At 45.5% G+C, this 16,186-nt stretch overlaps 1 protein-coding gene across 1 annotated transcript in view; it reads left to right on the forward strand.

Moving 5' to 3' along the window:
• Positions 1 to 16,186, forward strand: part of TRABD2B (TraB domain containing 2B) — a 295,708-nt gene that overhangs the window by 136,314 nt on the left and 143,208 nt on the right. Inside the window, exon 4 of the mRNA XM_066597625.1 lies at positions 10,472 to 10,646. Within this exon, the coding sequence (XP_066453722.1) occupies positions 10,472 to 10,646 (175 nt within the window). The remainder of the gene's footprint in view (positions 1 to 10,471; positions 10,647 to 16,186) is intronic.

The following is a 16,186-nucleotide window of genomic DNA, read 5'->3' on the forward strand; positions in this document are numbered from 1 at the left end:
ATAGAGGTACACCCTTTTGTCTGTCACGCACGGGTGATCTGAAGTCTGGGGCACAGTATAGAAGTACTACTGGTCTAGTCTATTCATTTTCCTGCACTGTCATTTCTTCAAATTGTGCCTTGTATACTGCTGAAGTTAACCAATAAAGTTAATCCAGGCCTTGACCATTCCCGGCGTACCTGAGGTACTGCACTACTGTCTGTGGCTCGTTTATTTCTCCGCCAATGTTCATGCCAGTGGGTGCCGGAATGGTGGCGTCCCCCATGACAACCCCTTCACCTGTCCTACTATTTATTGGGCATCCCCATGTCAGGGGTGACCGGAAGAGACCCAGCGCTGCCCTGGGCTTGGCTATGTGCATCCCTCCAGGAGGAAGCATGGTAAGTGCTGCTGTGACAAGCCAGCATCTTGCCCTCCCAGCTCCTCAGCGTATGCCATGTGTCCGGGGTCACCCTACGGGACACTGCACCAATATACACCTAATATGTATTACTACCCTAACAAAACTGAAGACCTTTTTGACTCCTCCAGAGAATCGGTGTGGATGTCTTGTCCACAGACATTGACCATTGTCATTATTTTATCAGTATAATTATTCCCACTCGTGAAGATGGTGTATTGAAGTCAATGAGGGGAAACTGTGAGATAAGCACTATGAAAATGAGATTAGGCATGGTAAACTTTGGGGAAAAAAACATAGCAATCTCTATGGGGTGAATATTCAAAAGTCAAAGATGAAAGAGACCTCAAGCTGACCGTATACATTAGCTTAAGGATACTTAGACACGGGCCGATAATTGCACTAAAGAGAGGCTACGAGGAACTGTCGTCCTGTGTAAACATGGCACCTGAGAGGGCAAGTGAATGAGAATCGCTCACTTGTCAGAGCCGCTTGGTTTTCAGCTCACCTAAAAATCAAGTGGCTGTCGAGCCGTGTGAACAGGCAGTCATTCATTTGTGAACAACTTCCTGTTTACTCTGAATGGAGGCGGTCGACTCGAAGAGACCTCCAGGGGGCTCTGCCTTCATTCAGAGAACAATTATTGCTCATGTGTAAAAGCAAAGCAGCGATAATTGTTAGGAGAGTCATCGTCCGCTTAAGTACTCAATAGTTCTAATGTGTAAAAGTGCCCTAATGGGATTCGACTCCACCAATTTCAGTGAAACAAGCCAACCATCTAATTTGTATGGGGGTCCTCCGGTTGTTCCTTCGACAGCAGATGCCATGGAAGACAAGAATCAGGCAGTTGGATATTAACAGGACCGATGCTTTTGTTCTTGGGCAGATGAGTTGGCACCAAAGGTGCCTAGTAACAGCTTAGGGTACTTTGACATGAGATGACTGTCTGGCAACGTGGCAACTCACAGTTGTCCCAATGACCGTCGCTCCTCTGCTTTCACACAGGAGCAACGTTCAGTGAATGAAGGCAGAGCACGCTGGAGGTCTCTTCCATCCACCTATATTTACTGTGAACAGGCAATCGTTCAGAGATGAACCACTGCCTGTTTACTTTGAGCAAGAAGTCGATTACTAGTAGTTTTGTTTCAGTGAGCTGAAATTAAGTAACTGATGTCTCAATTCCCCCAAAGCACCTTTGCAGGAGAAGTGGAGCATTACACAGTTCTAATTAAAACCAATGGACCCGAGGTGTAACTTGAAGCTCCCGGGCCCCGATGCAAAACCTGTAACAGGGCCCCCAACTATAATGCTTTATTCATAGTACTGGGCTCCCTATATGGAGAAGAGAGGCCTTATGGGCCCCCTAGGGCTCCTGAGCCCGGGTGCAACCGCATCCCCTGCATCCCCTATAGTTACGCCCCTGCAATGGACTGTCCGTGTACTTTATGGTCATGCCAAGTCATCTAGGGGAAGAGAGTATCTTTGTAGACACTCTTGGTTCTTGCATTGGGCACAGTCTGTTTGAAAATAGTATTTTTTATATCAGACAACCCCTTTAATTATAGTTTCTGTTCCAAAAAATGAAATAATTTTTGGCAATTCCTTTTTTTCTGCAGGTCTATGAGTACAGGCATTTGTAAAAGTAGATTAAATGCAGCCTTACCTCAAACATTAGCTGATTAATAGGTGGGATTTCGCTCAGTCTTGTACATTTCAATTAATTATGGCCTAAGATTAAATTTATGACCTCAACCATCATTTTGTAATTTTTTTTTTTCGAAGCAATGAAAGTGGAAAGTTGGCGTGTCAAGCACTAAGCACTTCAGGGAGTTCTGCGCGGTCCTGACTCCATGTCTTAGAGTGCAGCTTCAAGCTGTGACTATGGTTAATAGCCTGTTAATTGCCTTGGACTGTGTCTTGAGTTCCTGATCTGTGTCTGGTCGTTAAGGAGGCAAATGGCTAAATAAATCAGTGTAACAACAGCTGTCTTGCTGCAGTGAATCATGGCGAATGTCAAGCCTTTGAGAAGGAGGATTGAGCTGCAAGAAGTTCGGATGATTAATGCAACAGGCGTCAAACAGCTGAAGCTTGGTTATAATACCATAGGCGGCACTGCAGGACTGAATCATCATCTGTCTTACCTTAATGGACATCCAAGAGGAACTTTCGATATCTCTATCGAAACAGACACTTCTGAACTGATTCTCGTTACTACTTTAGTTCCCAAAGAACTTTGCCTTCTCTATACTATAAATCTCAAGGGTTGAAGTAGAGGTGTAACTTGAAGCTCCTGGGCCCCAATGCAAAACCTGTAACAGGGCCCCCAACTATAATGTTTTATTCATAATACTGGGCTCCCTATATGGAGAAGAGAGGCCTTATGGGCCCCAAAGGCTCCTGTCCCTGGGTGCAACCGCATCCCCTGCATCCTCTATAGTTACGCCAGTGGGTTGAAGAAAGGGGATTTTAATAAACAACCGTCAGAATGGGTGCCCACCTGGTCCTGGTTCACTTGCTTTCCTCTTCATGTCATTCAAGAATGGTGCAATGTATTTCCTTTTTATTTTCATTGCTTTTACATGAGAGAGGCCATCCGGGTGGTTATTCCTGAAAATTGGAACCCAATTCAAACCGCCATGGTTGTGAAGCCAATCTGATATTGAACCCAGGGGCGTAACTATAGAGGATGCAGGGGTTGCGGTTGCACCCGGGCCCATGAGCCTTAGGGGGCCCATAAGGCCTCTCTTCTCCATATAGGGAACCCAGTACTATGAGTAAAGCATTATAGTTGGGGGCCCCGTTACAGGTTTTGCATTGGGGCCCGGGAGCTTCAAGTTACGCCTCTGATTGAACCACTATATTTCATATCTTAAAAATAGTCTTGACAGTCATTATTATGCAGGTGAGAAAAAATGCTTCTAAGTAAGAATTTTTTCAAAAATAGAAGGTGTCCGCTTGGCTCTAAATTAATTCCGCGGGACGACGACCCCAAACAGCCAGCCAATGTCATTAAGACATGGCAACGTCTTTAGCATGATTTGGTTTGGCAGATCTGCACCACATTAGAAACCTAGATTAGAATAACGTAAGCACTCAGCTAAGCTACATCTGTAATGCAATAATATAATAGGTCATAAAACCCTCACGTTCTAGTGTCTGCAAGACCAAGACCTACTGCGGTTCTGCTGAAATGATCACTACAGCGAGGGAGTGTCCTGAATATTTTCATATGACTCTCCAGTGTTGCAAATTTAAAGGTCTCAGTAGGCGTAATCATCATTGCACTCCGAGCATGCTCAGAGCGTGGCAACCATGCTCCAACGATCATTGCATTGAGTATCTCTACAACACACACTGGGGCTATTCGTTATTACCGGGTCACACTTGACCAAGAACACTGAGAATATGCTTGTCGTGCTTGAGAAATTTGTGGGGTGGAAGGAAAATCACAGATGTGGTTGTATCCAGTGGAAAAGATATATTGTACACATGTAATGAATAAGGCAGTGATGATCAAATTGTCATCACTACTCATTAGCATATTAATATTGTTGCTGTTAATGGACAAAGCAATTGCAATAATAGCTTTTTGTTTTGCATCCATCATTGCTTCTGGTCATGCGATGTATGATCATATTGTTAGTCCACGCGTTCAGCATCCATCTCCTGGAGCATGATTGATCCTCACTAGAGATGAGTGAACGTACTCGTTTCGAGTAATTACTCGATCGAGCACTGCGATTTTCGAGTACTTCCGTACTCGGGTGAAAAGATTCGGGGGACGCCGGGGGGCGGTGGGTAGCAGCGGGGAACAGGGGGGAGCCCTCTCTCTCTCCCTCTGCCCCCCCCCCACTCCCCACTGCAACCCCCCACTCACCCACGGCGCCCCCCGAATCTTTTTGCGCGAGTATGGAAGTACTCGAAAATCGCGGTGCTCGGGCGAAAAAGGGGCGTGGCCGAGTAGGTTCGCTCATCTCTAATCCTCACTGATCTAAGGGCTTTGCTGCCTACATCTCGCAATACTTGGGGAATAACCCGAGACTGCAATGATGACTACACCTAATATATCCTGACAGCTGCAGGTCATTCTGGGAGTTGTAGTTTTGCAACAGCTGGATCACAGCTTGGAAACCTCTGCTATAAAATACTACATTGCTTTTCATGATCACATCAAGTAAAAAACACTTAGGCTGGGTTCACACAGGGCGGATTTGCCGCGGAATTTCGCCGCGGCAAATTTGCATACGGCAGCTAATCCCAGGATTAGCCAGCCAAGTGGACGAGATTTTTCAGAAATCAGTTATTATTATTTTTCAGAAATCTCGTCCACGTGGAACGGCAAATCTGCTGCGGCTAAGCCGGCAGAAGCCGCTGCTGCGGCGTGGATTTGCCGACAGCAGCATGTCTATTTTTTTTTTTCATCTGCAGCCGCGCTCTCCTCTATGGGAGCGCCGGCCGCAGCGTTAGAGCGAGCGGCCGGGCCTCTTCAAAGCTGCCATGGCGGTTCTCCCGGCAGAAATGTCACGGTTTTTCGCTGCTGCCAAACCACGACATTTCCGTCGGGAATCCGCCCCGTGTGACTGTGGCCTTAAAATAAACCTCCGGTTTTGGGACAAAATGTTGTCCTGCTAAAAGAAGAGGGGGGTATATTATCTGCAGTGTTTCTCCTCTGCTGCCTCTCTCTAATCTGCCGGTTCTGGTCCTGGTTTTTGGCCATCCAAGCAATTTTCTGTCTACCTAATTCACTTTTGGCACTCCTCTCTTATTGGCCAGCAGCACTGATCAAATGAGTAGCTCTGGCCAATGAGAGAGCAAGTATAGTCTAATAGTAGTCTAACAATACCAATGCACTGCGGGGATTAGCTAGTTTGAAGATAGCTTCAGCCATCTTGGATAGTCAAAATTGGGCCCTAGAACCAACGAATTAGAGGTTTGGCAGAGAAGAACAGCTACAGGTGATATACCCGGGAAAGCATTTTGGTTGCTTTAAAGGGGTTGTCTCGCGAAATCAAGTGGGTCTATACACTTCTGTATGGCCATATTAATGCACTTTGTAATGTACATTGTGCATTAATTATGAGCCATACAGAAGTTATTCACTTACCTGTTCCGTTGCTAGCGTCCTCGTCTCCATGGTTCTGTCTAAATTCGCTGGCAGCTTGCTTTTTTAGACGCGCTTGCGCAGTCCGGTCTTCTGCTCTGAGCACGAGCCGCTTCAGCCTGCTAGCCGCTACAGCTCTTCTGCGCATGCGCAGAAGAGCTGTCACTTCTCAGGAGTGCGCTGGAGCGGCCATTCTGTACCATCCTCTCTTAGAGAGGGGTGCAGAAACTTGAGCCGCCCAGCTGTCCCGAGAAGCCGCCCAGCTGTCCCAAGAAGCCGCCCAGCCGTCCCGAGAAGCCGCCCAGCCTTCCAGCTGTCCCGAGAAGCCACCCTGCCGCCCTGCCGCCCAGGTAAGTGATGGGTCGGGGGTGATGTGTCACTAACAGGCGTGGGCCCCTCCGGGTGTCCTAGCGCTGGGCTCCGGAACCTAGCGCTGGGCTCCGGAACCTACTGCTGGGCTCCGGAACCTACTGCTGGGCTCCGGAACCTACCGCTGGGCTCCCGGGCCTACCGCTGTGGCCCGGGACCTTCACCTGTCTTGAGGGGACTGCCGCTGGGCCGAGGGGCCTTCGTCTGTTGTCAGGGTCTAGCACAGGGGAGCCGGGGTCTAGCGCGGGGGGGCCGGGGCCTAGCGCCGGTTACCTGCTGCCTGGCGGTGGGTGACTGTGTGCCGTGGTCGGCCGCGTTCAATCCCGGGGTCCGGTCGGCGGCTGCGGGGCGTCTGGTTGTCAGGGAGACACAGCTGGTAGCGTCTCGGGAGCGCGCACGTCAGGCTACAGCAAGCGACGAGAAAAGAGCCGGCGGCCATCTTGGGAAAATTTTTATAAGTTGCTGAAACGCTGGAACTGTAAGTACAAACCAGCTAGAAAAGTCATTTACAGGGGGGCTTAGTAATGTATGCTTAATTAGGGGGACTGGGCAAAAAAAAAATTCACTGCTTCCTCGAGACAACCCCTTTAACCCTTTCCAATCCAATTTGTATCCTGGTTTTCCTAGGGGGCTTACTCTTTTTCTGCCGTTATACAACAGCGCTATCTGCTGGCTAAAGCCAGTACTGCATGAGGTGACACGTTGGATAGGCTCTGACAGCAGAGAGGCTGGCAATATACAGTAAGAGAACCCCGACGGACGTCTTCCAAGATTAGAGCTGTACAGCCTTAAATCATAATGTCTTCAGTTGTCAGACAGTGGATTGGAAAGGGTTAAGTCCTCTGTGGTATCTGACGGAATGTAATGTAATTTCTTCTGATCGGAAAATATTTAATTTGTATGATGTGATTTTACATTTTATCTGTAATGTCAGTGTGCAAATCAGCAAGAATGTGAAGAAATATACAAGGATAGTCTCGCTATAAGGCATCTGGCACCGAAGGGCTTTTTTGACCAAAGCAGCATAAGTAATGCTATGTTTAAGCTGGCTGCACTATACATGGTATAACGAGTGCTGATTGTGATCATTCCTTGTCAGATGTTTAGGTAGAGTGAATGGCTACCTTTTACGTTCCGGCCTTCCCGGGTGCACTGCGAGCTGCTCTGTACATGTCTCCATCCATCATAATTAGGGTTTGTTTTATGGAACAGCAAGAAATGGCCTTTTACATCAAACAATCCGGGCAGAGACAGATTGCTCAGGTCTGCACGCTGCTCTGTCCTCAGTGTTTTGACAGTTCTGCAGTAAGTCAGTGTAAAGCGTTGGTTATTGATGTCTGCATTTAGTCTCCTGTCCACCTTAAAAGCTCCTACGATGGCTGTAATGTGGGTGTTATAGGAAAATGCTTTCAATTTCAACACCATCTGGGGGGATAATGTTTTTTTTTTCTTGTGGAGAGCACCAAGTTGGCTTAGGGGATCATATAGGCCATGCAATGCTCCCTGGGAATAAAGTATGCAAATAGGGGATGGAAAAGTATCTCCACACTGCCACCTATTGGAAAGTGACTTCCCTATGAGTTAACACTCAACCCTACAACAGGACTCGCCAACATGACTAAGGATATAAGCAAATCTAGTGTCTTCTCCAGAAGGAAAATATACCCATCTCCAGGTTTACAGGTTATTGGTTTCTCCTGGAGGAAGGTGCCATGTTGGCATAAGGAGTCTTATATAGAATTATAGAATGGTAGAGTTGGAAAGGACTTACACGGTCATCGGGTCCAACCCCTTGCACAATGCAGGATGTAGACCATACTATGCTCTCTGGGGGTAAAAAGGTACGCAAATAGGGGATGGAAAAGTACCACCCTCGGTGGTGGGATGGTAATGTTTCTTCTTGTGGGCAGCACCACAAGAGTGTAGGGAGTCTTGTAGGCCATACAATATTACCTGGGCAAAAGCTACTGCATGCAAATGAATGATGGAATAATGTCTCTGCAGTGCCAACTATTGGAGTGTAGCTACCATACGAATCAATATCTGACCTTGTAAGAAGCCAAACTAGAGGGTCTTGCTTTTCATCAACACACAGTAAGATCTTGGTTGACTAGGTGAAATGCCATCAATGTGAGTCCGGGGAGGTAATTTTTCTCCTTGTTGAGAGCAGGCTTGTTAAAACATTAGATATTGACACATATAGTAGCTACCTTCCAATAGGTTGTGTTGTAGAGGCAGTATTCCATCACTTATTTGCATCTTTTTTTCCCAGGGAGCATTGCATAGCCTATATGACTCTCTACACCATATTGGTGCTCTCTAGAGATGAGTGAGTATACTTGCTAAGGCACATTACTCGAGCGAGTAGTGCCTTAGCCGAGTATCTCCCCGCTCGTCTCTAAAGATTCGGGGACCAGCGCGGGTGACAGGTGAGTTGCAGTGGGAAGCGGGGGGAAGAGAGGGAGAGAGAGATCTCCCCTCCGTTGCTCGCCGCTCTCCCCCGCCGCTCCCCGCCCCCCGCCGGCCCCCGAATCTTTAGAGACGAGCGGGGAGATACTCGGCTAAGGCACTACTCGCTCGAGTAATGTGCCTTAGCGAGTATACTCGCTCATCTCTAATTATACTCCTTGAACTAATACCATCTAACCATAGGAGTGATTGGAATGCAATGTATTGTGCTGTGGCAGTGATGTACTATGATTACTGCATATAATGTATGTAGTCTTAACATTTCTTCTGTAATTGCCAAAAAGCATAATAAGTATACAAAAGCTTGTTATTTACTGGGATTGTGCGGGAATGCATTCTAATGCTATGTAACAGCTGTCATAACTATGTCTACAATGTAGTATTTCAGCTGTATGTCAGATATAAGAAAACTCAAAGTAATTATATCACATAGATAAAGTAAAAAACAGCGCTAAAAGGAATCATCACTTCAACCCCGTTAAATAAAATGAATATTTTTTTATAGACATTCAATGCACAAATATACATATATTGAAATAGTAGATGTAAAAAATAAACTTAGTCTCATATCACAAGGCCTCCCACAGCTGTGACATAGAAATAAACAATTATGACTGCTGCAATGTAGAGAGAAAAACTAAAAAATGTCTTCAGTTCAATTTTTTACCACCATATAGAGTAGTAGAGATGAGCGAGCATACTCGCTAAGGACAATTACTCGAGCGAGCATTGTCCTTAGCGAGTATCTCCCCACTCGGCAGAGAAGGTTCGGCTGCCGGCGCGGGTGACAGGTGAGTTGCGGCCATGAGCAGGGGGGAGCGGGGGAGAGAGAGATCTCCCATCCGTTCCTCCCCACCGCCGGCAGCGGAATCTTTGCTCTCGAGCGGGCAGGTACTCGCTAAGTGCAATGCTCGATCGAGTAATTGCTCTTAGCGAGTATGCTCGCTCATCTCTATAGAGTAGTTGATTTTGATACTTTGAGTTGATCCTTGGTTTCCCCATACTGAGTTCCACATCTCATGTACACTGTACACATAGAGTTTAATTAAATTGTTAGAAATGTGTTTTTGCATGCTGATACATGATTACCCATCACTCTGTACAGCCAGGGTCCTGGTTGAGGGCGTCAGACATCTGTGCTGCTGCTCTACTCTAAATCTGAACTCTGAAAAATTTGTTTTGGCTGGTTCGACAAACTTTTGCAAACTGGAATTAGTTCGAACCAAACTGGAAGTTCGCCAAAGCCTCTAAAACTAGGTCGAAAAACTGTCCAAGAGCCATAAAAGCATTTAACACTAGCCATGAACTCTGGTGTATAACACTATGAGAGTGTTATACAGGGTTTTCATGACTATTAGACAGGTATACACCAGTGTTCAGGGCTAGTGTTGAATGAACCAAATCAGTAGAGGCCTATTTCGATTACTATTTTGCTAAAAGCTCAGGTTCGGGTTTCTACCAAAATCAAACCTTTAGCATAGATCAACCTGAAATAGGATTCTATTGGCTTGGTTTGCTCAACACGGCAACTGAGCCTCCAGTGTTCACACATTTATCACCTATCCCACATTTCATGGTAAAACCCCCTTAAAGGGGTTAACCCAAGCCATAAAGTTATCCCCTATCCACAGATTAGGGGATAACTTTATGATTGGGGATTGCCTGACCGCTGAGACCCCACCGATCCTGAGAATGGAGCGACGGACATGCATGTGCGCCCTTGCTCCATTAATTTAATTGTCAGTAGCCAGAGATTGCTGAGCGCTTGCTTGTGCTTGGCTATTGCCGTTGCTACCATTGAAATACATGGAGCAGCGGCACACATGTACATTCTCTACTCCATTCATATGGGGACATTTGGTACCCCAGTTCTTTGCTCAGTGGGGTTTCCATTTGTCAGATCCTCGCCAATCCAAAGTTATTCCCCATTACTGAAGATAAGAGATAACTTTATATCTTGGAACAAACCCTTTAAACACAATGAAAAGTCGGAACCCAGTAAGCTTCTAAGCCAACGCAATGGGCATTACCATCTATATATATATTGATATTCCAACATGTTACTATAAATGGTGTCCTTGTTTATAGCATTTGAAGATAACAGCATTTCCCTTTGTCTTTTTATGTTTCAGGTCCCAAATTTTATCAACACCACTTTACCACCACATGAACAGGTCACAGCCCAGGAAATAGATATATACTTCAGACAGGAGCTGATATATAAAAGGAATGAAAGGATGGCTAGAAGAGTGATGGGTCTTCTGAGAGAAAACCGGGACAAGAGTTTCTTTTTTGCCTTTGGTGCAGGTATTGTAGCATTGTGCAATGTATAGTAGTATATGATATTGTAAAGAATCAGGCTATCTTAACAAACATACGTTGACCTTCAATGGGAAAAGGGAAGTAAGCCGCTGCCAGATACCTCTGATAACGGCTTATCTCCCGCGGAAGGAAAGGAAATGGTAAAATCCAACATGCCTAATCTTTCTTTTTACCAGTGGTTCCTGTGATTACTGACATCCATTGGTGTCTGACAGATATTCGATTGTTGGTAGATCCTTCAACAAAAGCAGGATCCTGAGAATTATCTAATGAGTTGTCAACTTTCGAGATTGAGCGTGCTGACCGTCCAAATGCAGTACCATGTAACACCTTTATAACCCAAGTAATCACTGAACAAAGGCAACTAAAATGATAATCGTCCAATGTAAGCATGACCATCAACAGGATGACCAGCGATAAGTAGTCTCTGGCTAATCAAAAGTCATCTGGTGTAAAGTCACAGTCGTTTGTGATTGAATGACTTGCAAACGAGTTTGCATGGAAGTCTCAGCAAGCAACTAATGAACAATTATCACTCTGTGTAAAAGCAAACAAACGACTGCCATTCCTACACTTCAATGGCTGTTGTGAGCGACTATCTGAATGCTCGTTTGTCCATGTAAAGGTACCTTTATCTAACCGCTTCAGTAACGACACTCAAGAGTTTTCTAATTAGTGGAATAGTTTCTTTAAAAGGCATAAGGTTATAGGATTTACAAGTATACATTGACAAACAATTTTGGAAACTTGTTGACGAACACTAAAAGGATTGGGAGATTCCTGTAGATGAGTTAGTTATTACAATCTCACCTTTTAGACCACCATTATAGGTGGCCATTCACCATAGATGGCGGTCAGCTGACAGATATTCCAGCTGACTCTCCTATGCACAAGAACAGTAGGCTTGACTAAGTGTGCCAGTGCTTTCACTAGGCATAAGAGAACTAGCCATTGCCAGACACCACTGGTGGTGGCTTATCTCTTGTGAGATTTTGACATCCAACATGCTAGATCCTTCTTTCTCTAGACATCTGCTATAATGGGGAGTCTGGACCCCACCATACACATTAGATGGTAAGCTAGCGCTGCAGAAATTAACAGGTTGGGACAAAGTTCCTCTAAGTGTATGGCCACCTAATGCCCTACAGAAAAGATAAAGGTGGACAAAGATGATATACACTTCACCCAGCCTAGTATCAATGTGTATTTCATTGGGAAATGGGGAAATAAGGTGTTGCCAGACCCCTTTCCTGAATGATCTTTCCCCTGACTTCTCAGGAGGCCATTACATTAGAATGCTGAGGAATTGTCTTAAAATCATCAGCTTCAGATGGGTTTTATCTAATAGATATGGCCTAAGTAATGCAGCAGAGTGGTAGCTTTTAGCCTTTCTTGCAGAAGCATATCAGAAATTGTGCTTTGATGTTCACTAATCCTTCAAACAGGATTTTTTGGGTTGCAAAGTACTTTTTTAGGGTTGGTTAGACCTTTAAGAATAAGGGGTAGGGTCATGAGATTGACATGTACACGAGGACAGACAAATTTTGAAAACTTGTTGAAGAACATTAAAAGAATTTTAGGATTCCTGTATATGAGTTGGCTATCACAATTTCAACTTTTAGACCACCATTATAGCCATGCACTATGGAAGGCTGTCAGCCAACAACAATTCCAACTGACTCTCCTATATACATGAGCAAATGGCTTGGCTGAGCGTCCATGTATAGTCACTAGGCAGAAGCAAACCAGCCACTGGCACTGGTTGCGGCATATATCCCATGAGAACAAATGATAGGGGATCTTGACATTCAACATCCCACTATCTTCTTTCCTCAGACATCTATTTACATGGACAAGTCAGGACACCTCTATACACATTAGCCTATCAGCCCATGCTACCGAAATAAATGGGTTTGGACAAAGCTCATCTAAGTTCATGACCACCTTAAGACCCAATGTCCTACAGATAAGGAAGACCTGGCCATATATGAGGTAGCTATCTCCAACAGCTGTTACTCTCGATTCAGCCAAGCTTTCATGTTCATTTAATTGGGAAATGGGGAAATACAGTTTTGCCAGAGCCCTATTCTCAACGATCCTTCTCCTGACTTCTCTGGAGGCCATTACATTAGATTGCTGCTGAAATCTGCAAAAACCATCGGGTTTAGCCTAGTTTTATCTAACGGCTATGCCCAGAGTAACCGAGCTGAGTGGTAGCTCTTTGCCTTTCTTGCAGTCGAAGGCCATTCAATGTTTACTAATCCTTCAAACAGGACTTTTTAATGCAACTTTGCTTTTTTAGAGTTAGTAGACCTTTAAGAACAATGTTCTTGTCTAAGAATGTTAGGGAGGAAAGTTAAGGAAATGTTATGGCTGTCAGAAAATGCAGAACATGACCCACTGTTAGAAAAACCAACACAATATCAAACAAAACTGTTCTTTCTTTGTCTACCATATTTACTAGAATGACGAGGGAGAGAAAGTTTATTCATAAAGCAGCCAAATTTTGCTTCCTGCCATGGAAACCATTTTTTGTTATCGAGCCCCAAGGAAAGAAGATGGCCTGCCAAAAAAACAATGAGCTGCTGAAAGTAGGATTAAACTCAGGGTTACCCACTTCAAAGGCAGTAATGTTGGAGACCACTTGTGAATGCTAATCAGAAGTCCAGAGCTGACTGTAAAGGAAGATTATACCCCCGGCTCTTTGAGATGGTAACAACCATCATTCACAGGGCCACTATCTCAGCTGGAGGTGCCATATGCAAATAGGGGTGCATGGTGTGGTTCATGTTATACATTTACTGGATTACAGGACTTGACAAAACGTTTCCCCTTTCATCTCCGTCTCGCAGACAAAGATTTTTCTGTTCCTTGTTAGTCTGAAGGAAGCCATACAGGCAGAGCCATTAATATTAATTATAGAATTAATTCAGAAGACGTTCACACACAGAGCATTTCCTTGTTTAGATTATAGGAGCTGAGCCATGGACATGTGTGATTCCTGGAGAGCCGTCCAGACTTTCACAAGAGCTTTCAGTCTAAGGGGGGAAGCAACCGTTATCTCACAGAGGGGCCGGTATGGGACTTCTTAGCCATTACCGTTGACCCTGGGCTGCTAACTGTGGATAAATTCTCATTTAACAAGATTGAATTGCAAGTTCTGCTTTATGTTTAATTACGTAGGTTTAAGCCGGTGGTGAAGACTACACAGGCAATTCATAGGAGCTTGAAGAGGGGTGTACCGTATGACGTCAATATAAAGTAGAGTCAAAGTAGAGTTAAAGTTAAAGTAGAGTTCAAAATTATTCTACTTGGTAATTAAAGGGGTTGTCCCGCGCCGAAACGGGTTTTTTTTTTTTCAACCCCCCCCCCCCGTTCGGCGCGAGACAACCCCGATGCAGGGACCTAAAGAAAGCTTACCGGAGCGCTTACCTGAATCCCTGCGCTCCGGTGACTTCTATACTTACCGGTGAAGATGGCCGCCGGGATCCTCTTCCTCCGTGGACCGCAGCTCTTCTGTGCGGTCCATTGCCGATTCCAGCCTCCTGATTGGCTGGAATCGGCACGTGACGGGGCGGAGCTACACGGAGCCCCATAGAGAACAGGAGAAGACCTGGACTGCGCAAGCGCGGCTAATTTGGCCATCGGAGGGCGAAAATTAGTCGGCTCCATGGGAACGAGGACGCCAGCAACGGAGCAGGTAAGTATAAAACTTTTTATAACTTCTGTATGGCTCATAATTAATGCACAATGTACATTACAAAGTGCATTATTATGGCCATACAGAAGTGTATAGACCCACTTGCTGCCGCGGGACAACCCCTTTAAACCCTTTTTTTACTATATATATATACATACAGTAATTCTCTTCCCAGTGTACGCCGTACATGTACGATGCATGTCAGGTGTCATTGTATGGAGCGGACTCAAGAGCCAAACTTACTTCGACAGCCGACACCTGTCTGTAACTAATGCAATCAGAGATAACACTGATTACGACTGTTAGCCAATTAAATGCCACAGTCACTTTTGACAGCCGCATTTAAATGTCCTGATTGGTTTATCGGGATCCCTGAAGACCCCCCACTTTCCCCGTGATGAGATTGCAAGGTACCATTCGGTTGCCATGGCTGATTGTCTATCAAGTCGATGGTTTGGCTCGATAGACTGCCTGTCAGATTGCAGTATAATGTAATACTACGGTATTACATTATACTGTAGGAGCGATCAAAAGATCGCAAGTCCAAGTGCTGTATGGGGACTAAAGAAAATATAGAAATTAGCAAAAAAAAGTTTTATTAAGTTTTAGAAAAAGTAAGTAAATAGAAATAATAAGCAAAAGTTTTTCTATATTTGTAATAAAAAATCAAAACAAAGAAAAAACATATTTGGTATCTCTTACACAACGTCAGAACTGCACTTTTTTTGGTCCCCAAGTAAAAATGGAAAGCATTAAAGGCAATGCGCACAGCTGCATACACGCATGTTTTTGCACATACAGGGGTGCGCACCTATGTACGCACAAGCACACACCTGTGTGAAGCCAGCCTAAAAAATACAACTCGCCCCGAAAAAAACAACCGTCAGATAGTTACTTTGATGGATAAATATAAGGGCGCCTTCAGATGAGCGTGTTTATGTGTGTGCATACCCGCGCACAAAAACACGCATCTATTACAACCACTGCATTCCCTAAAGATAGGGCCATTCAATGAATGACAGGTGAGAGCTGGCTGTGATTGGCTGAGTGCCTCAACCAAATAGAAGCAGCTCTTTCAGTAGCCGGGGATTTTAATTCCTCGCCTGTTGAAAGAACTTCACTGCAGAGCCGGGGACAGCGCAGAGAGGACGCGGCTGAAGAAAGTTTTCAAGGCCGGCCGATATACGCTATGATCTGATGCAATTGGATTCCAATGCATCAAATCACATCGCTGTATTCCCATGGCATAAAAGCGCCCGGCCAGGCCAATATAGTGCGGGGCACTTTTACGCCGGGCCGAAAAGATAGTCCTGGAACTATCTTTCTGGCAAGAATAAGTCAGCTGCTGCATGGGCTCCCATGGGAGTCAATGACAGCGGCCGGAGAAGGCAGGTGGGAGGGAGTTTAGCAGTGTGACTGCTATACTCCTTCCCCCTTCTCTCCACTCCTCCCCTACGGCTGTTTGCAATGGGAGGGGGCGGATGTAAGTGTCACCTCGCCCCGCCTCCTCACATTGCTGGCTACAGACAAGGGGCGGGGAGGGGGCGGGAACTTAGCTCTGCCCCATCCTGCCCCCTCCTATTACAAACAGCCAGAAGGGAGGAGAAAAAAGGTGAGCCGGCGAAGGGGAAGGGAACGGCAACGGCACGATGGCATGGCGGCCTCGGCATATATGCGCCAACCCCATGCCATCTGAACGGGCGCACATATCTAACGGCAGGTGTATGTAAAAATGCCTACGGCCGTGTGAAAGAGCCCGGGTACTGATGAAGGCAGATTTGCAAGTCCCATGTCTTGCTACTTGGCGTGTCTCAGAGGAATTAGG

Source organism: Eleutherodactylus coqui, chromosome 3 (assembly GCF_035609145.1).
Source record: "Eleutherodactylus coqui strain aEleCoq1 chromosome 3, aEleCoq1.hap1, whole genome shotgun sequence".
Lineage (NCBI taxonomy): Eukaryota > Metazoa > Chordata > Amphibia > Anura > Eleutherodactylidae > Eleutherodactylus > Eleutherodactylus coqui.